Source organism: Anguilla anguilla, chromosome 2 (assembly GCF_013347855.1).
Source record: "Anguilla anguilla isolate fAngAng1 chromosome 2, fAngAng1.pri, whole genome shotgun sequence".
Taxonomy (NCBI): domain Eukaryota; kingdom Metazoa; phylum Chordata; class Actinopteri; order Anguilliformes; family Anguillidae; genus Anguilla; species Anguilla anguilla.
The window spans coordinates 66,386,766-66,407,973 of NC_049202.1; the positions used below are offsets into that span (position 1 = coordinate 66,386,766).

Here is a 21,208-nt window from a genome sequence, read left to right on the forward strand (position 1 = left end):
TTGCATATTCTGTAACTTGTATTGCATCTCAGCATAGTGGTATGGGGACTAGACCAGACACCCTGTCAACCAAAGGTTGTGTGCTCACATCCCAGGCTGGGAACTGTAGTTGTTCTCTTGATCGACATTCTTGAGCCTAGTTGCAAAGTAAAAAGAGGAAATTATAAGAATAAGTTGTGCCACAAAATCAAATGTTACCTAAAAATTAACACCGCTTGAATTATAGTGATTTGGATGGTTTGTATGAAAATCGATTCATTTTGGTAGCTATGACATGTCTTCAGTTAATTTGCATCTCTTAATCCACAGTTAAAGGTATTTCTAAATGTGCCATTGAATGTGTCTAATAACAGGCTAAAACATCTGGAAGTGCTGCTTGGATAGTTGCAGACAATAACAGGCTCTGTTCCAGGTTGTAGAAGTATGGAATTAGTGACATCAAGGCTACTGGACATACCTGTCTATTGTGTCTATGGTGATCAGATCAACATCATATAGAGATGAGAGTATGAGCTGAATTGAGCAGCCTTTGTTGTTTAGAGAGGTAAGAAAGGTTTACTATCTCTGTCTGTAAACCGATAAATAGCATAAGCAAACATTCTCGAAAAGGCAGAAGTTGTCTCTGAATAACCTATGCTGTGAAACTATGGCTAGTATGCTCATCGTTACAAACTAATGATGGCTTGGTTAGTTTTCTGGTTTCATGTAAGCACAAAATGGGACCAAACTTTATCTGGTTGACAGCTGTCGTTAACATCGAAATGTGTTGCTTGTTTCGTCGCTTGTATCATTTGTTCCATCAATTGTGTGTTTGCATAGTTTCAGTCACCCTTATATATGCTTATAACCATCAGACCTATAAATCACATTTGTGGATACACACTAAATATGCTTGTTTGCTATGAACCTAAGAAGAGATAGCTTAATATTGGGCTGTGATAGCAAATGGCATCTCCTGAACTGTACGTGCGTGATTGTAGTTGAGGCTCCCTATTGTATTGGGCTCCTTGCAAAAATTCACTAATGAGGGGGAACGTATTTTACAGGTTACTCCATCGGACGGGCACACGGGTATTAGAGATTCACACAGAAAAATTTGGGAGTGAAGATGATATATCGGCTCCCGCAGTAAAGGTGCTTGCCACGCAGATGGCTTGTGCATTTTTGAGCCTTGGGTATGTCACTAGGAATGGAGGGTATGCAGTGGCCAAAGCTGCCTCATCTTGGTAGGCTTAAGTGATCCAGAGATCTGCAGGTTACTGCAGCATTCATTCCTCTTTTCAGTTGCTTTGGCTGGAAGCTTCTGCCAGTCACACAGATTCCTCTCAATGCCATGAGGGCCTGTAGGCTTCCAGTAGTTGTCAGTGAACGATATCCTGTGATCAGCGCTAGCTCTGCTGCAGTGTCGTATGGCCTATAGTTTTTCGCTGGGCTCTAGAAGAATGTGTGGGACGAGTGTATTTGGTAATGTGAGTTGTTAATATAATTTTAAAATAATCATTCGCCATTCGCATGTTCCCACATCCATAATTTGTGCCTCGTCTAAATGAATTCCTTTCATTTTAAATTTGCAGTTCTAAAAAAAAAAAACAATATCGATTGCTTGAAACTATATATACTATACCTTATAGAATATATATTACACTATATTTTAGAATCATAGAATTTAATGTTATAAATGAAGCTATTTAAATACGTGAATTATTTTTGCGATTTAGAGAACATGTGGCTCAAATTCTCTATTACTGCAGGAACATTTTTGGACGGTAGAATTATTTGTTGCCATATTGTTTCTTTATTGGTAGAGGACTAACAACAACAACAACAACAACAACATCAATAATAATAATAATAATACACACTGTGATTGCCAGGTCAATATGTGCCCAGTCATAACATGTCATAATTATGTATACATGTAAAATATTGTATTTTCCATTTTTAATATCATCACCTTGTTTGATCCGTGAGGTAGTGGCAGCCCATGTTAACCAAGCAGTGTATTTCAAATACTAGTGGTTAGCACTGTTGCCTCGCAAGAAGGAGGTTCCGGGTTTGAATCCGGGTCCGACCGGATCCTCTCTGCGTGGAGTTCGCATGTTCTCCCCGTGTTCGCATGGGTTTACTCCGGGTACCCCGGTTTCCTCCCACACTCAAAGTCGTGCATGTTAGGCGCACTCCTGCAGTTGCCCTTGACCAAGGCACTGGCCTCAGAACTGGAGTTGGTCCCCGGGCGCTGCACTGTGGCTGCCCACTGCTCCTAAGGAACTAGGATGGGTCAAATGCAGAGGACAAATTACCCCACGGGGTTCAATAGAAGTATATCTTATCTATCTTATCAGCAGTATCCCAACCTGCTGACTTAGCAAGTAATGCAGCATTGGTCAACCGGTCTAACCTTGATTTTATTAGAATTTTTTAAAGATGAAGTGGAGAAACTGGGGGAAATCCCAGTACGCAAGTACATTTCTGAGTGAAATTGCGAACTAAAAGTTATGATTACTTTAAAGCACATTAATTATTATTTTAAAAAATCCCCCCTGAGAATAGTATTGCTTTTATCTTGTGTGGTAAGCCACAGCCACAGGTTAAAGAAAACTTGAACTAAATTAACTTTTGCTGCACATTAACGGCTAGAGTACAAACAAACAAAAAAATTTGGAATCTAGTAGATCGTTAGACCATTATGTAATCCACACGTGTTGTAACCAGGCAGACTGACTAGCTAGCCGTTCTGATTGGCTGAGTAGAAATGACCAGTCAGAATAGAGGGGAGGAGTAAAAAGGGAGGGCTTGTAAACCAGAGATTTGCCTTCCGAAAAGATGAGTAGATTGACTGATTGTGACCTTATCCACCTTAACATTGTATTTTGTGGTCAAATCCCAAGACATTTTCAGTTGTTTTAGGACATGTCTTTCCATCTTCAGTGATTTTCCAATTAGACATTACATGCTGAATTGTCTGGACTAACCTGGATTCTGGGGTATACTGGCCTGTGCTAATTTACATGTGAATACACTTGGATTTTCTAGGTTAGTATAACTGTACAGTACCAAGTCCTCTGTGCAGTAAATGGCTGCCGCAAGTCATATTTATTACAGTACAATTAATTGATTCGTTCTGCCCCACCTGGAAAAAAGAGGCTATAAAAGCAACAACAGTACTAGAGCACCCCCTGGTGTTAGTTCACACACACTACATCCTTGTGTTTGGATTTTAAAAAATTAAAAAAATCTACATATATAATAAATATATATATATTTTTTAACATTATTTGGGTTGTTGCAGACCCACAATTTACATTTTATGTACATTCAATTTGTCCAACTGGATATTTACTGAAGCTGTCCAGTCCAGTTCCATAACCATATTGCACTATACTGCTGCCCAGCTCATCTTGTGTGTTTCTGCACTCTATAAGTGGAAGACGGTTGTCTTACTGGTGGTTGTTAGAAGATGGTTGTTGTCTTACTGGTACGAGCAAACTTATACATAACTTTTCAATGAAGACATTCCTCATTTACCATGTGTTACCAGCAACTAATTTTCGTCTCTTTTCCGCCAGGCCAAAAAATGGAGGTGGCGGACCTGGACGAAGCTCAGAGCAAGAAAGTTTTCAGAGCAAGAAAAACCATGAAAATAAGCGACCGACAACAGCTGGAATCCATCCATAACTCCCACTCCTCCTCGGCCCTCTCCTCTTCCACCGGCGCAACCTCCTCCTCCACGCCCCCGCCCGCCGTAGTGAACGGGAAAGACCCGGAGGAGGAGCAGACAGTGGGAGACAGCCACACAGACACAAACCCGAAAGAGACGCGCCCTACCCCGCCTGCCTCTCGCACCCCGTCTCCCCTCACGCTCTCCCTCTCTCTGTCCCCCTCCCCGCCTTCCCAGTCTCCTCAGCTGCCGTCCGGCAGTAACGCCTGCTTGTCCCCAGCGCACTCTCCCAAAAGTGCGGAGAACGAGAGTGACAGAGAGGAGGGGGATGGCGAAGGGGAAAAGGAGAGGCCCTCCGTGGCGGAGGGAGTGAAGACGGCAGATGAGAAGATGGACGGAGGAGAGGTGAAAGAGAAGGAAGATAGTGCTGGACCACAAGTAGAAGATAAAGAGGTTTGTTTGTGGGTTGGGTTGAATGGGTTTTCGTCATACTTGTTCCTGGTTATGGTTATACACTTCGTTGTACGTCGCTCTTGATAAGAGCGTCTGCCAAATGCCTGTAATGTAATGTAATGGGAGATAGCAAAGGAAATAAAAGCAAATGTGTGGATGGCAAAGAAAAAAACGTGTAGCTCAGACTGACTATATCATTTAAATTGCCAGGATGAAAACCCCAAGCCTGAAGGTGATGTTTCATCACCCTTGGATTCCCCTCATGACCCCACCATCTCTCCTGCTTCTCCCACGGCTTTGGAGAGCAAGGACGAGGAGAGCAAGACAGAGACCGGCAAGAGGACAGAATCTGAGGAGGCGGTGGCCATGGATACAGGCCTCGCCCCCATGGAGATCGAGGCCCTTGAAGACAACAAGTCCATCCCTGCCACTGACATGGTTTCCTCCTCCTCTCCCTCTCCTTCCCCGTCCCATGCACCCGAGTCTGACCTGGAAGTGAAAGAGGGATTTCTGGTCCTTAGTGAAGAAGATGAGAACCAAGGCGAGAAGGATGAAGAAAAGGATAAGCAAGAAGTGAAAGAAATTGAGAGTGGAGAGGAGATGGATGTGGATGTGAAGAAGGATGAAGAGAAAGAGCACGTCAGTGATACTGCTCCCCCTTCTCCCACTTCATCCCCTGCCACTCCCCCTACAGGTGACCCAGGTAATGGAAGAGATTATTTAAACCTGCCTCTTCAGTGTACTGAACTGCCACAGGCATTCTTTAACCATTTTGTTAATTTAGACATTTTGTTTTGCAAATTGTAATTCTCAATTCAGAATTGAACTCTAACCGTGTTGTTTCTTTCTTTGTCCAAGAGTATTCCCTCTCTGAGATGTTTTACGAGCATATTTATGTCTTAGGGCCAGTTGTATAATGCTTTTAAACAATATAATTTCAAATAAATGGAGACTTTGAGAGCTGTGGCCCTCAATGGACAGGCATGGACCACATGTCCAATAGGTTTACAGTTACTTCCACATCGAGCTTGCTCTTTTCAAAGCATCTCTCCCATCATTCACCAGAAGCAGACACGGACCACAGCACCCTCTCTGGGAAGAAGCGTACACTGTGTGCAGACTTGGAAATGGACAGAGAGAACGAGGGAGAAGAAGTAGTGAGAGAGGGGAAGAGGCAGAAGGTGGAAGGGGAGGAGTTGGAGGCGCAGCTGGAGTTGAAGATCAGAGCCGACACCAGCAGTCGACACAAGCTGGAGAAGGTGAGCTGGGCTCTCTCTGAGTGCGTCTGCATCCTGCCGACTGTTGCCTTCACCAGAGTGCACGCAGTGAAAATAAGTGTGCTGGCATTAATGACGATTGATGTTATAGTCTGCTCCTTTTCTAACTCCTTCCCTGCCCTCCACAACCCCCTCCCACAGGTTGTGCAGCAGCTGGTGGAGGAGCAGCTGCGGGTCTTGCAGCTGAGTGTCTTCGACAGGAGTTTGCAGGAGCTGAGAGAGAGAGTGGAGAAGATCGACTGTGCCACAAAGCACCAGCAAACCCTCAACTCCCTGCAGGTAGCTATCACCCACTGTACTCCTAACCCAGGACGTGTTTTCCACCCTGTCTCAGTGTTACCAAGGACATGTTCTCTACCCTGTCTCAGTGTAACCAAGGACAAGTTCTCTACCCTGTCTCAGTGTTACCAAAGACATGTTCTCTACCCTGTCTCAGTGTTACCAAGGACAAGTTCTCTACCCTGTCTCAGTGTTACCAAAGACATGTTCTCTACCCTGTCTCAGTTACCAAAGACATGTTCTCTACCCTGTCTCAGTGTTACTCAAGACACGTTCTCTACCCTGTCTCAGTGTTACCAAATACATGTCCTCTACCCTGTCTCAGTGTTACCAAAGACATGTTCTCTACCCTGTCTCAGTGTTACCAAAGACATGTTCTCTACCCTGTCTCAGTGTTACCAAGGACCCGTTCTCTACCCTGTCTCAGTGTTACCAAGGACATGTTTTCCACCGTGTCTCAGTGTTACCAAAGACATGTTCTCTACCCTGTCTCAGTTACCAAGGATACGTTCTCTACCCTGTCTCAGTGTTACCAAGGACAAGCTCTCTACCCAGTCTCAGTGTTACCAAGGACACGTTCTCTACCCTGTTTCAGTGTTACCAAAGACATGTTCTCTACCCAGTCTCAGTGTTACCAAGGACACGTTCTCTACCCTGTCTCAGTGTTACCAAGGACACGTTCTCTACCCTGTTTCAGTGTTACCAAAGACATGTTCTCTACCCAGTCTCAGTGTTACCAAGGACACGTTCTCTACCCTGTCTCAGTGTTACCAAGGACATGTTTTCCACCGTGTCTCAGTGTTACTGTGCTCTTGCTTTCAGCCCAGTGAGCCACTGACTGTGTGCTTTCCTCTGTACTTTCCCGCAGGCTAAGATTGCTCGACTGGCCAAGAAATTTGGGGCTGCTAATCAGACCAAGGAGAATATCAGGAAACCTCTGGAGGTGAGGCTGTAGTCATTGCTCTCCTTAACCCTCCTGTTCTGTTCATTTTTTAGGTACAGCAAAAATGTTCCCGCGTCAATCCCCATACAGGGGGGGGTTTGCAAATACATGAAATGAACCATTTTCATTTAAAATGTTGATTACACTAATTAAGGCCAGTAGAAGAAGTTTCATACTGAAAAAATAATTTTAAGTATTTTTCCTAGATTTTCAAACTTTAAAAAGGGTCAATTTGACCCGCAACATAACAGGACGGTTAAGAGTTTTGCTATTATAAGTGGTACTGAATTTTTTGGACACCTCCAGTTACCGAGGTTTTTTTTGAAGTGAACATGAGCAATAAGATGAAGCCGGAGGAGAATGACGAGCTTGAGAAGATCAGGGAAGCCACAGCGTTTGGCTGAGATCTGTGAATATTGCTGAAGGAAAAAAAAAAGCAAACTAAAAGGCAGTCAGAAAACACAAGGGAAGCAGAAATGGGTGATTGGTATGTCCTCCACTTTAATGGCTCATTCTCTTTCTTCCTCAGGGAACCTTACTTACACCTACTATGACTACACCCACCTCCACTGCGAGCACCACCTCCACCTTCCGGTGAGTGACTGTGGGTCTGTTTACACCCTCGTTTTTTATTGTTCCTTCCCTCCTTGCTGCAGTGACAGAAATGTATCATAATCTAGTGTCGTTTGACCACAAGGGACTGAGGGCGATATAACTTTTTGGTTGTGATGAATCATGTTGTTGCTCCATGCTCATGAAAAATATGCAGAACATTCAAACAAAATGTGTTTGAAACCCTGTCCCTCTCTATGGGTGATGCCCATGTCTATGGGTGATGTGTGTTTATTTCCATGACAGTAGTGGTTTCAAAGAGTAGTTGCATCTACAGTATCGTATATCTTTGAGTTCAGCTGTTACACATGACAACAAGCTGAGAAATATTTTTTGGTAAACCACTTTTATTTTGGTAAACCAGCTGCCTTTTGCCAGGGTACCAGACCACATTTAATCCCTTATTTCTCACCAATCTTTCCATTCCAATTGTTATATTGTACTTGCTAGGTAATAAATAGGTAATACATTTTGTATAGCAAGTAGCCAGTGGTCGACCTAGCTGTTGGAGTCTTACCTGCAAAGAAAAAAATCCAAATCCCCTATATCCTACTGGTACGAACCGCAAACCCTGTCTGTCTGCATACCTCATACCCCTGCCAATAGTGAGTGTTTTCCAGCATACCTATATAACGTGAAAACTTGCATCTGTTGCTGAAAAACTGAGTCAGTTTCTAATAATTTGAAATTTTGCGAAACCAAATGCAATTTGTAGTCCCCTCTCTCTCTGGCCATACTGTCCCACCCCATAACTGAGGGCTCGTAGGTAAGCTCCTCCCCCAAAGCTACGGAGGAAAGGAAGTTCTGTGTCTTTTGCACAGGGAAGAAAAGGCAGAGAAAAGCCATTTGGAAGTGTCAATGCCAGGGTGTCTGATACCAGTCAGAAACTTCTAAAACATTGGTTGTCTCTCTCTCGCCCCCTTTTCAGGTCTGTCAGAACAACAATGGATTCCAAGCAAAGTAATCAGAGCCCAGCTACTCGCTCTCTTAGTTCCACTGGTGAGTTACCTGCTCAGTTGCCATTTTTCTGTATGACTGTATCTGTGTTCTGATAGGTCCAGGATCACTAGACAGAAGCTCATTCTTCATTTTATTGCATTGTGATAGCGCTACCTTTGGGAACTTAACATGAGGCATATCATGGAAAATTGTTGGTAAATTTCCATTTTGAAAGTGAGGTGCAAGTTCTTGCAAGCGAGCGGAGAGCAGGGGTCTTGAGCTCAAGTCCTGGAAGGGCGGCCGTCTTGGCTAATTTTTTGTGATTTCCTTTAACCCTCTGTGGTAGGAAGCTCCGCCGGCGGAGCTCGACAAGATTAAATTTACTTTTGTTTCTATTTGGATGATCAACTTCACGAACTTTTATCATACAGACACAACAAAGACATTGACAGAAGCCTTAGAATCGTGACATGCCAATGTGTCCGTTGGCAAACAATATGAATTGTTTTAAGCTATTTAAAATTAGATGAAATAGCCCATTGCCGTGTGTTAATGCTTACTCATTAATATGTGATTTTCGCTCAGCAGTAAGTCTGCCCAAATCACATTCACAAGATAATGACAATTACTATCGATGGCAGGGGAGGGGCGGTGCGTTTCAAATGCGAGAATGCCTACTGTAAACAAGGATAAAATGTCATACAGAACCATAGCCCATGTCTTCTCGGGCAATCCTTACATTACATTTCATTTTGGAAAATGGCACGAATTACTGGACACAAAGTTCGTGCTTTGTGGAAGAACGACGATGAAGACGCGAACAACTCATCAAGTCCGGACACTGAAGCCGACACTGATGAAGAGTGGTGTCATTTCGAACTGCGAACTGATCCAGCTCAGGATCAACTTCATGAGTAAGTGTATTTCTTACGATGATATGTGTACTGTATTGCAACTTATCTGTGTGTTTGTAGGAATATCCAGTAATATGCGCGTTTGTAAATTCCCACACTACGAACGATTCAATATTGCATCTCAAAAAATCGCACTGTATTTTATTTGACCACTGTATGTAAATAGCTTATGTGTGGCGTGTATTGGCGTGGCTGATATTCTGAAACTGGGTGTCTCGCACAATCGATATTAGCATACTGTATGTAAGTTCAGGAAATAAACTAACCACTTAGCTAAACAGACCTACTTCAGATTGAGGCATTGCTATTGTTATTGTTGAGTTGCGTGAGTTTAGCTAATGTTGTTTCGTTGATAGCTTACATTATTTGTAAGTATGTGTACTGTATTGCAACTTATCTGTGTGTTTGCAGGAATATCCAGTAATATGCGCGTTTGTAAATTCCCACACTAACCATTGCATCTCAAAATTATAGGCTACCTCTCTGCGTCTGGCTGTGTTTGTTTGGTTCTTTGTTTGTGTAAGATGTAACTTGTCACATTTCCTAAGTTCGGTTTTCATTAGTTGGTGGTTCGTCCCGTTTTTTTTGTAAAGCGCATTTAATTTTCACCCGTTGAAGGAAACGTGTTCCGTATTAAATAAAGTTTCGATTCGGCGTCACGTTTCCTGACAGTTTTGTTTCTGTTGTGTTTTTTGCAGAGGCGCCGATCAGGAAACGCTGCCTGGGTCACCGCGGCCGAGCTCGACGCCCGCCAGGAGGCCGCGCAAGCGGAGCGGGAGCACGTCGTGGAAAACCGAAAAGGCCGCCGACGTCGCCCCGCCGGCGATGCGCTTCCATCCCGCGCGGGAGCCCGGGGTGCAGCTGCGGCCGGCGGAGACCCACACCCCTCTGGACCTGTTCAAACTGTTCTTCTCCACGGACGCCGTCAAGACGCTGTGCAGGAACACCAACGAGCACGCCGCCAGGGCGATAGCGAGGGGGAGCAAGTACAAGTGGGCCGACATCGGGATGGAGGAGTTCTACAAGTACATCGGGCTGATTTTTTACATGGCCTTGCTGAAGCTGAACCACATCAGAGATTACTGGCGGCAGAGTAACATTTTCTCCGTGGCATTCCCGGCGACCATAATGACGAGGGACAGATACAGAGCCATTTGCTGGAATGTGCACATGAGCAATGTAGACGAGGCCCAAGAAAATGACAGGAAGCGGGGCACGCCAGAGCATGACAAACTCTTCCGGGTCAGGCCTCTCATGGACACAATTCAGCATGCCTGCAAAGCCTTCTACCATCCTCGCAGGAACCTCTCAGTGGATGAAAGAATGGTGGCAACCAGAGCAAACACAGGCATGACGCAGTACATGAAACAAAAGCCAATAAAGTGGGGTTTCAAGTTGTTTGTGCTTTGTGACTCCAGCAATGGTTACACGGTGGACTTTGCTGTGTACACGGGAAAGAGCATCTTTCAGACGGGACAAGGACTTTCATACAACACTGTCATGTCACTTGTGAAGCGTGCGTTCTTGGGTTCCGGTTATCATGTGTACATGGACAATTTCTATACGAGCCCAAAGCTCTTCAGGGACTTGTATAGACAAAACTTTGGTGCCTGTGGGACATATAGGGACAACAGGAAGGAATATCCACAACCTGCATGTAATGCTCTGACTAAGAGTTCAGGCAGAGGAGCCTTACGGTGGATAAGGAACGGTCCCCTGGTTTTCGTGAAGTGGATGGACGCACGGGAGGTGTGTGTCTGCTCCACCATCCATGCAGCATTCACTGGGGACACAATACGGCGGAAGGTGAAGGAAGATGGCGTCTGGATTTCAAAGAACATTCCATGCCCCTCGCCTATCATCCAGTACAACGCTCACATGGGGGGTGTTGATCTGTCCGACCAACTGATACAATATTACTCAGCACAGCACAAAACAATGAGATGGTACCGGAAACTGTTTTTTCACTTCTTGGACATTGCTGCCACAAATGCGTACATCCTACACAGAGAACTGTCGTCGCTGGGACAACAGGAAGCAATGACCCACAAGGCTTTCATGGAGGAGCTCAGCGCGCAGCTGTGCGGCGTCTCACAGAAGGCACCCGACGCGAAAAGACGGGAAAGTTACGATCACGTGCCTGTGCGTACGGCCACGCAGATTCTGGGCGCCAGAATGGCGGCTTCGGTTGGACGAAAGACGTGCAAACTCTGCAGGATGAACATTGGGAAAAAACAGAACACTCCGTGGAAGTGCAAGGAGTGTGACGTCCCCCTGTGCTTACAGCCAGACAGGAACTGTTTTGAAAAATGGCACATGCAACTTTGAAAGATTACACACAAAATGCATGTGCAGTATTTAAGCTAGAACTGTGAAGCAGAAATAATGCTGTATATTGTGTAGATGCTCTTTTTAATGCTGTTTTTACATTAAGCACGTTTTTATATTCATTGGCTTTTGTGTTTGTTGTTTTGTAAGGCACTTGTGGCAATCATTCTGGAGTCAAATTCATTGTGTCCGTGAAGCAGAAATAATGGTGTATATTGTGTAAATTCTCTTTTTATATTATGCACTTTGCCTACTAAAGTTGATTCTGATCTTGAAATAACCTGGAAGTGTGTGTGAATTGCATCTCCCATTCATATAGTGCACCAAATTCAATGAATGTACCAAAATCGAAAGATGTCTTTGTTTCTGTAATTCTAAATGGCTCACTGTGCATTGCTTTGTGAAAAGTATTTCTCTTAGAGGTGGGGAGGCATGCGGCCAGGTGTGAATAGCGTACTTAGCTGGTAGGTCCTCCTACCCAATACATATTCATTACAGAAAGGTCATTAGCCCTGGTGTTGAAAAATAGTAGTCACAACACTAACTTTTAGCAATTTATTTTATATTTCTCATTGGATTTGCTAGAATATTTTGTCATCTTGATACCCAAGACCTTGATGAACACATTTCAGTGATCCAAAAACTTTGATACTATTGTTTAGTGTGTATTATTACAACATTCCTCTGCATGTTCAAAACTACTGTTTACAGTTTGTGTGTTTTTAGAGCAATTTACAATCCACATATGATTATGACCTACTTACTGCTGTCATATTATTGTAGCTGAGTTTGTGCTGAAAACAAAGATACACTTTGGAATCACTGTATATAAAGTTGATGAAATTTACACAAATTTCAGAGCATGGCACAATCACCAGTGTTCCTCATTTTACCCTCAGACCCCAGAGGCCAATTTAGACCTTGAAAACAAGGTGTGCTGACTCTTTGGCTAATCTCTGACGTGAATTATGCTCTTAAGTGCAGGAGCACATCGAAAACCAGTGGACACAGTTTCAGATCCCTGGCATACAGAGAGGATTCTTCTGCCAGTGGGTGATGCTAAATCTGATTGGCTTGTGACATTTATGAATTTAAGGGTTGAATTCTCTGTCTCATCACCTGTCTGTGTTGCACCTGCTCTCCCAGATGGCAGTACATGCACGGGCTGCGGAATCTCACAGCGCAGCGATTTGCATGGGCTCACATTCATGGCTTTTGACATTGCGGATGAGACTGAATGGCACCCTCAGTGTGTCAGTCAGTGAGTCAGCGCCGAATGGCTCATCTGCATCTGTGGTTCCTTTAGTCTTTTTTTGTGATAAATTTTAAATTTTTTTTTTCCTTTCAGCCTCTCCAGCTCAGCCCAAGCCCCTGTCGACCCCCGCCCCTCCGGCTTCCTCTCCCCTGGTCTCGGCCGCTGTCCCGCTGCTCATCACCACCACCACCACCACCACCGCCGCAGCGGCGGCCGCCTCCGACACCACGTCTTCCGTCTCCGGCCTGGCGCCCGTCGCTTCCCAAAACCAGACGGGGACCCTGCTGCTCAAAACCTCCCTCGGCAACGGCGCCGTCGCTCAGAGCCCCGCCCCCGCGTCGGCCCCGCAGCCCGTTTCCCTGCAGCCCCTGCTCATCCAGCTGCCCCTCGCCGGGTCCGTCGTGACCGGCCGCGGCGCCGGCGTCGAGCTCGTCCCCGTCTCGTCCCTGGGCGCCAGCGTGAGCACGCTCAGCAAAGCCAAAACCACCACCGCCGCTACCTTCATCCTCCAGAAGGGCTCCCCTTCCTCCTCGGCCCCGTCGCTGCCCTCTGCCCCGGCCCTCCCCCAGATCACGATCGCCCGGGCCGTGTACCCGGGGGGCGGCGGCACAGTGAGCGTGCCCAGTTCGGGGGTGTCGGTCTCCACCGCCCGTACCCCGACGCAGTGCGCCTCTGTGGCGGGGGTTACCTCGTCCTCCTCGCTCCCCGTGACTTCAGCACCCGCGGCGACGGGAGGCCTGGCCGCCTCGGCCCCGCCTTCGGCCACCGTGATGGCCTCCAAAACAGGTGGGGCCAATTACACCAGCGGTTCCCGGCCCTGTTCCTGGAGATCTACCGTCCCGTAGGTTTTCACTCCAGCCCTAACAAAGCGCACCTCAGTCAACGGTTAGAGATCTCACCGAGCTGATAGTATAATCAGCTGTGCCAAATCAGGGTTGAAATGAAAACCTGCAGGACGGAAGATCTCCAGGAACAGACTTGGGAACCACTGCTCCATAACAATTGCGTTGTTCTACATCAAATACATGCATAATATTGTGGCACAATATTGCATTTTGTGGTAGAAAATGCTTATTTTATGCAGCTTTATTGTCATATAAATGATATTTCACAAAATACAGATTTGTACTCCCATGTGCACGCAATTTTGTGCCATGTAATGATTGTTTTGGACCACAAAATTCCATTCGTGCTATATAGTGTATTTTCTATGGAGAAAGGTAATATGATGCCATAGTTTGTAGTTATATACTGTAACTGCATAAACTATAAGCACCGATTTATCATAAACTATATTTTATTAAGTGCAACATCCTTGAAATTTTATGACATTTTCATACTAAATTTTGCATATGAAGCTGAACATGAAAAAACTATAAAATGTGCTATTATTTTAACTGCCCTTTTGCCCTGTTTCCTGTCAGATAATCAGGCCACAAACTCTGCTGTAAGCAAGCCACCTGTACAGGTAAGTGTCATGGGTGGCTTTGTTTTATAACTAGATTGCACAACTTTAAAAAAAGAGTTGTTTATTGGTGGTGGATATTCAAGTGTAGTTGAATAATGCCATGGCTGCTACTCGCAATCCAAAGCCACTGTGATGAACTTGGTGATGTTATGCCTTAGTTCACTGACCTAAGCACTGCTATGGATTAACTTACCATGTAAAAATGGCTTATCTGATGTGTTAGGCACACTGTTTAGGCTCTCAGACCACCAAAACAATGTGGGAGTTTACATTGAAGGCTATGATATAATTTTTACTTATTGTTAACCCAGTCTTGTTACAGGCTATCAAATCAGGATTTCATATTTTATTTTGAGGAAGTTGCACATTAAAAAATAAAATAAATATATATATATATATGTGTGTGTGTGTGTGTGTGTGTACATACATTACTATACCTGGATGATTGTGTGACAGAAAACCATGTATGCTTACATGTCTATACATGTGCATCAGATTTCCCAAGAGAGTTGTGTTGTTTTTTTTTTAGGTATCTCGAGCCAGCAGTTCACGGGCAGTTATAGACCTGACTGAGGATGATGATGACGTACAAGGTGAGGAGGAGGAGGAGGAGCTCTCGCGCTCTTTCCACGTTGCGAAAATGTGTGACACGAGGCTCTTGGTGGGGGTATCCCGCCAAAAACACTGCCACAGTGATGCCTCCCACACGTGGGAATGGAGTCTAACCATGTCGGTGCAAACATTGGCAGTTGCAGGGTGACGCAACATTTCCCCACACGTTTACATTTACCGTTAGGCGTTTAACATACCGTAAGGCAAGTCACCCTCGCCGTCCACTTACGGTTTATCTTTTTTGCATATTTTTGCATTGGCACGTTCCATTCGTTGAGCAGGGCGTCCACTGAAGCAATGTGGGACAAGCACCTCGTTCAGAGGCACAACGGCGACGGTGACGGCCCACGTAGGAATCGAATCGGCAGCTTCTGTGTTATGAGACCGTTTCCCTGACTCTTATTCTGCGCAGCTGCCCGAGGTACGAGAGCCTCGTGTCAGCAGAGCACTTCCCGCAGAAACGCGCCGCGGTGAATTATCCGGTCGATTAAACGCACGTAGTCTGTCGGCACAAACTGTGCCGGAGGAGCAGGCTTCAAACACAGCTGACTCACGCCTCAGCTGGTAAACCGCAGAGTGCAAGAACTCCCGGGAAGTGACAAGTGGCGGCAGACATTTCAGGTTGTGATCGATCGACACCGGGGAATAAATGAAAAAACAAGACCAGGTTAAAACCTAATATATGGCTGGACCTAACACACGTGATCCGGCCGACCAATGGTGTCACTTCATAACTCGCCCGACCAGTGGTGGAACTTCATCACTCAGTCACTCAGTCACTCAGTCACAGACATTCGCGTTTGTAGGGCTGGCCCTGCTGTTGCGGTCCAGCCAAAAAAATGGAGCATAGAAAAGTGATGCTGAAAAAAAAAGATGTGTCTTGTGTCTCGCGTGGTCAATCAAGATAATCAACTTGCATGTAATGACCCTCCTTCCCTCTCCTTCCTGTAGTGACTGGGGTACAGAGGGCTCCGGTGCAGTCTGGCCTCAATGCAGCTTCATCTGTTTCCCCGGCAACCCAGCGCAGTACCGGGGCTCCTCCCCCTCTCATAAGCTCCAGCACCGCACTCGGCCCCGCGACCGGTACGTTTAACTCTGGGGTACACGGGAGTACCCATGTGCAGGCTTGATGAGGTTCTGGCTAACAGTACCACAGGCTTAATGCACCCTGCACAGTTCCTTAAATTAAATTAAATTAAATTAACCAAGAATGAGGAATTAGTAAGGGTTAGATTGCTTTACTGTGTGATTCGGACTTTGTTCTTGATAGATTTATAGATTTAATTGAATTTAATTTATTTGTTTTTTTTTTGATAGGGACAGTGCAAATTGATAACCTTTCTGTAAATGTGCTAGAGTTAGCCAGGGAGGCTAAAATGTCTTCTCTAGTCCCCTGGGCCACTTGCCTTTGCACTGTGGGAGGAAACCAGAACCCCCGGAAGAAACCCATACGAACACTGGGAGAACATGCAGACTCCATGCAGGGAGAATCTGGGCTGGCCGGGATCTGAACCCAGAACTAGCTTCACGCAAAGCGACTGTGCTATGAACTGGCTAACCTTTGTTTGGACATTACCGTGCCATACCAGGTCTGAAATGTTTGTCTGTACATTCTGCTACAGGTTCCACGATGAGATCTTCTCCACTGGGTGGCCTGCACTCGGTGAATGGACCACCACTCACCGTTCCCTATCGCTCCCCACAGGTGAATAGACTAAACTTCAACTGCAAAGGAATGCCAATATTTGATAGAGAAATTAATGGATGAATGGATGAATGGGAGGCTGGATGGAAGAATGGATGAATGGATGGATGGATGAATGGGAGGTTGGATGGATGGATGAATGGATGGGTTCATAGATAGGTAGATCAAATAATCCTTTATTGCCTTTGAACGTGTTTTGCATATGCAAGAATCTCAGGAAGGCAATCTGAACCAAAAGTCACAGAACCAAAAAACAAAATAATCCTGCCGTAACTGCCAGGGGGCCCCCTATATCCCCTAATTATTGTTAAATATAATATTTATGGTCTGGGGAGATTGGGGGTCCCCCAAATCAAATCATGCTTCGGGCCCCTAGAGGGCTAAGGCTGGCATTAAACACACACACAGTGTCCATCCATGCTTAATTTGTTGACAGGATGGAAGGTGAAAGGCAACATGTCCACGTTATGAAATAGTACCATTCGTTGTACGATATAAAAAATTTTTATAGCCTACGCGGAATTTTCAGTTTCAAACGTTCTGACGTCACGAGAAGGGCCTGGCTGCAGGATGCACTGAGAGAGCTCATGTGGGCCGCGCGTGCACTCAGAATGCGCTGACGTGTTCCGTCGATCACGTCATAGAGAGGGCAACAGCAAGGACGACCTCAGTTACTCGGTAGAAAGAGCGACGAAAAGGACGACAAGAGGAACGAGGGAGTGCTTCGAAGAACGGTAAATAACATAATCGTTTTATTTTATTTAAAGCCGGCTAGCGATATCGGCCGCTAGTAATAGCGTAGTATAGTCTGAATTTCATATTACAACATTTATTATGTTGTGCAAATGTTACCAGGTCTGTTTACTCTGTTTAATATTTGTGCTAGCATTCAGCATTTTGAAAGCTCAAACATTTAGCTGATGCAGTGTAGCGTAGCACGCGAGTGTTGTTAAGCTGTTATGGACTTTCTAAATGAATTGTTGCTATAATTAGACATTATACTGTAATACTTTATACTGCAATACATATTCAGTGTTATTATTTTTTAATGTTATGTGTTTATATGTGTGTGTATTACAGATGCACCAGTCAGTGTGGTTGGCAAATGCGCCCCCAAAGTTGGCAAGATGTCAATCTTGTTGTACCCTTCATCACTGCCCACTGTGTCCCGTGCGCAAATTTAAGCCAGCCAAGTTACCACGGGCGGAGAAGCGCATGGTGCTGCACTTAAAAAGAGCGTTGGCTGTTAAAGGTACGAGTGTCTGTCCCATTGCTATCTACATAATTCTGTTTGTGATTATTTAAATTCCACTAACTTCTGTTTTTTTTGTGTGTGTGTGTGTGTGTGTGTGTGTGTGTGCGCCCTTTTTGCAGATTACAGGTTATCCAGGTGCAACATAAACTGCAGAGGAGCTGGCCATTACCACTGCCCTCTGTGTGAAATGACGGGAATTAATGGCTACCCGTTTGTTGTTATGCCTGTGGAGTACAGCCGTGCCAGATCCGCCTGCCAAACCGGCAGATGCGCTTCCACCGTAGCCCCCTCAATGATGAGAGGGGACCTGGAACCAGTGTTTGTTGCCAGGGAATGAAATGAAATTTTTGGGACGCTCAGGTCAGATTTGCTTCTCATTGCTCGGGAGAGAGTGTTTTTCTGTGGCAGTTATCAAGCGCAGCCCGAAAAGGGTATGCGTGTTGCGTAATGTTCAATTTATTGCAGAATTTACTTGACGATGATCGCACAAGGAAGGACACCTTTGATGCGATTGCTGTGGTGGAGCAACAAAAAGAGGTATGTGTTTTCTTTAGCGAATTCATTGAGAGGAATTGAGGAATATAACTTCCATTAAAAATTGTAAAGGTTTTCAGAATGCAAGACTCATATTTGATGGTTTATTGTCCCTCATATATTCTTCTAATATTGTGCTTATTGCTGACAAGAAGGCATCTCTACTCTGTTCCTTTATACAGGCATCACCCACGAGAGAAGTTCATCGGAGATATGGTGGTGGCAGTGATTGCACCACCCGTCCTCTCATTGGTAGAAGACCAAGCACAAAAGGCTCTGCAGCGCTACAGTTTGGCCTGAGTTGTAGAAAGGGGATTTGAGTAGAAATCCTGTATAAGATTTTGTTATTTGGTTTAAGAAATTATTTTGTTGATTAAATTTAAATAAAAACCTCTGATGTTTAAATCTGTGTTCGTAAGCTCAATGACTCAAACTTAACACTTCACATTTTGGAAGATTTAAACACCTTTTCCTGTCGGTAGAAAAATTTCCAGTGATCATTCACGTTCACAGCATCAAGTTATAGCACCTTAGAACTTTTAATCTACTGAGAAAAATAAATTAACAGGATATGTGTTACAATGAAAACACTCAAACATACTGTCATGTTCTGTGACAATCTTTTGATAAACTGTGGGTAGAGAAACATACTGTACTACTACATGGTACTTCTGTATTGTGCATATTGACTCATCCTGATGAGTTGAATTATGATATGTGGTTTCATTAGTATATCAAAAAATAATATCAACCAATTACCCAGCAAATACTGGCGCCATATATTGAAGACTTTTGAGGCTTTTTAATTTATGGCTAGACCAGGACAGCTTAAAACAGACAAAACAAAAAAATACTATTTAAAAAGAAAAAAAAGAAAGAAAACCACTTCCCTTTATCAGGCGTCAACGCTTTTGAACGTTTCTTTCCTTGTTCTTTATTTATGAAATTTAATTTAAAAAATAATACAATTTTGTTGTGCTTTCCTATTTTTTGTCATCCTTGTCGCCCTCTCTAAGTAACGGACGCAAGTCAGTGTGTTTTGAGAATGCTTGTGGCCCGACAGTGCGTGTGTTCTCTCAGTGAATCCTGCAACCAGACCCTATTGGGATATTACTAAGCGATGGCAGCTCAAGTGGGAATTTTCATTTTAATCATCTGTGTAGCACCTTCATTTAAAGTTTATGTATTATTTTTCAACCAGTATTGCCAGCAGTGTTGATCAAGATAACATTTAGGTGTAATGTAACAAACTGGCATTTTCTGCCTGGCATAAACGTCTTCTCATATCACTGCCCTTACCCGTCATGCATACTGTTACCTACTGCCCAATTATGTGTCCCCTTGCTTATTTTTTCTGTTTTTTTAATTATTTTTTTTTTACACTTGTTTTCTCTCTCTTCCTTTGCTGTTCCAGAACTCTCCGTCGAAGGTCCGCCCGGCCAATCCCAACCCTTCCCCCCAGCAGCTGCCCCCCTTGCCCTCCCCGCCCCCGGCGCCCGTCCGCCTGCCCCCCGAGGCGGCGCACACCTCCCTGCCCCAGCAGCCCCAGCTCAAGCTGACCCGCGTGCAGAACCAGAACGGCATCGTGCTGTCCTGGTGCGTGGAGGAGCCGGACCGCGGCTGCGCCGCCGTGGACAGCTACCACCTGTACGCCTACCACCGGGACCAGGCGGCCGCCGCGCCGCAGCCGCACTGGAAGAAGATCGGCGAGGTGAAGGCGCTCCCCTTGCCCATGGCCTGCACCCTCACCCAGTTCGTCTCGGGCTCCACGTACTACTTCGCCGTCTGCGCCCGCGACATCTACAGCCGCTTCGGGCCGTTCTGCGAGCCGCAGTGCACCGACGTCGTCGGCTCGTCCTCCGGCTGAGACGCCCGCAGAAGCGGGGACCCGGGAGACCCGGGAGTCGGCCCGGCTGGAAGCGAAAAAAAAGGCGTCAAGTGCGTTGCCTACGCCAGCTACTGTGTGTCGGCTCAAACTCAGGAAATACATTCTGTTGGTCCACCAAGCACTTATAAAGCGGTATTTTTAAGGGGTGGCACTGATTCAAGCATTTGGAATGACCATGTCTCCCTGAGGCTAAATTGTGGGGGGGGGGGGGGGGGGGGTGGGGGGGGGGTTTGGTTGGGGGGGGTGATGTGAATATTGCCCTGTAAAGTTCAGTCTGATTTCAAGTGTTGAAACTACATGTTCAGTGGCAGGTACGGATACAAAATCCCTGGATGCTCTTTTTACAAAAAGAAGAATAAGATTAAGGAAATCAAAGGATTGATGACTTGATGAATGAGACAAACTGGTGCTAAGACTGACAGCTTTACACATTTAGGACTGAATGTACAGTGCAAAAATAGACAAATACAGTGATGCTACGCAAAATATACAAACACATTCTCTCCCTCTGCTATTCTTGATTCAAGACTACTCTTTGTGGAAGAGATACATAGGACTGATTGCTGTTTTGCAACAGAATAATACGATTTAAAATATGGGTAACTGGCAGGTCGGTTATTTATGTAGCTTCTTCAGTTTCCTTGAACTTTGTGTGTTTATATAAGGTAAATAAATGAAACCAAAAATTTGTAAAGAAAAAAAATGCAAGTTTGCAAAAAGGAACATTTGTTACAGTAAGAAATTGAAAAGATAAAACTGAACGGACTAATTTTGTATGTTTTGTCTGGTACCCAGACTTTATTGGATAGAGAAATTTAAATAAAGTTACGTTTTTCTTTTCTATCATTGTTTTTTTTCCTTTGGTTTTAAACGGCTTCAGTTTGTTAGTTTTCATATTTATTCATTGCTTCACACTGGGAGTAAGACGTAGGAAATGTATACATTTCATAATCACCAATCCCATCTCAAGACTCATGTCATCTGAATGTAGAATACAGTGTCAGAAAAAAAGCTTCTTCTGCAGTAGCTCCTTGTATGTCGCCCATGGCTGCTAATCTGCAAGTCTATCTACTGGCTCAGGATGACCA

At 44.9% G+C, this 21,208-nt stretch overlaps 1 protein-coding gene across 9 annotated transcripts in view; it reads left to right on the forward strand.

Moving 5' to 3' along the window:
* The window catches only part of atf7ip (activating transcription factor 7 interacting protein), a 34,358-nt gene extending 14,038 nt beyond the window's left edge, over positions 1-20,320 (forward strand). For 4 of the 9 annotated variants that reach the window (XM_035406494.1, XM_035406496.1, XM_035406495.1 and 1 more), the window contains exons 2-10: positions 3,567-4,111; positions 4,322-4,814; positions 5,177-5,370; positions 5,530-5,667; positions 6,536-6,610; positions 7,140-7,204; positions 8,151-8,221; positions 8,946-9,075; positions 9,774-11,680. In XM_035406494.1, coding sequence (XP_035262385.1) covers positions 3,575-4,111; positions 4,322-4,814; positions 5,177-5,370; positions 5,530-5,667; positions 6,536-6,610; positions 7,140-7,204; positions 8,151-8,221; positions 8,946-9,075; positions 9,774-11,403 — 3,333 coding nt within the window. In that variant the 5' untranslated portion in view covers positions 3,567-3,574 and the 3' untranslated portion in view covers positions 11,404-11,680. Of the gene's footprint in view, positions 1-3,566; positions 4,112-4,321; positions 4,815-5,176; positions 5,371-5,529; positions 5,668-6,535; positions 6,611-7,139; positions 7,205-8,150; positions 8,222-8,945; positions 9,076-9,773; positions 11,681-12,751; positions 13,445-14,082; positions 14,127-14,655; positions 14,720-15,689; positions 15,822-16,360; positions 16,444-16,972; positions 17,504-17,523; positions 18,236-18,414; positions 19,613-19,646 lie in introns of those variants that run through there. The other 5 variants (XR_004764104.1, XR_004764105.1, XM_035406497.1 and 2 more) reach the window with 5 other exon arrangements.
* The last annotated feature ends 888 nt before the right edge of the window (positions 20,321-21,208 follow it).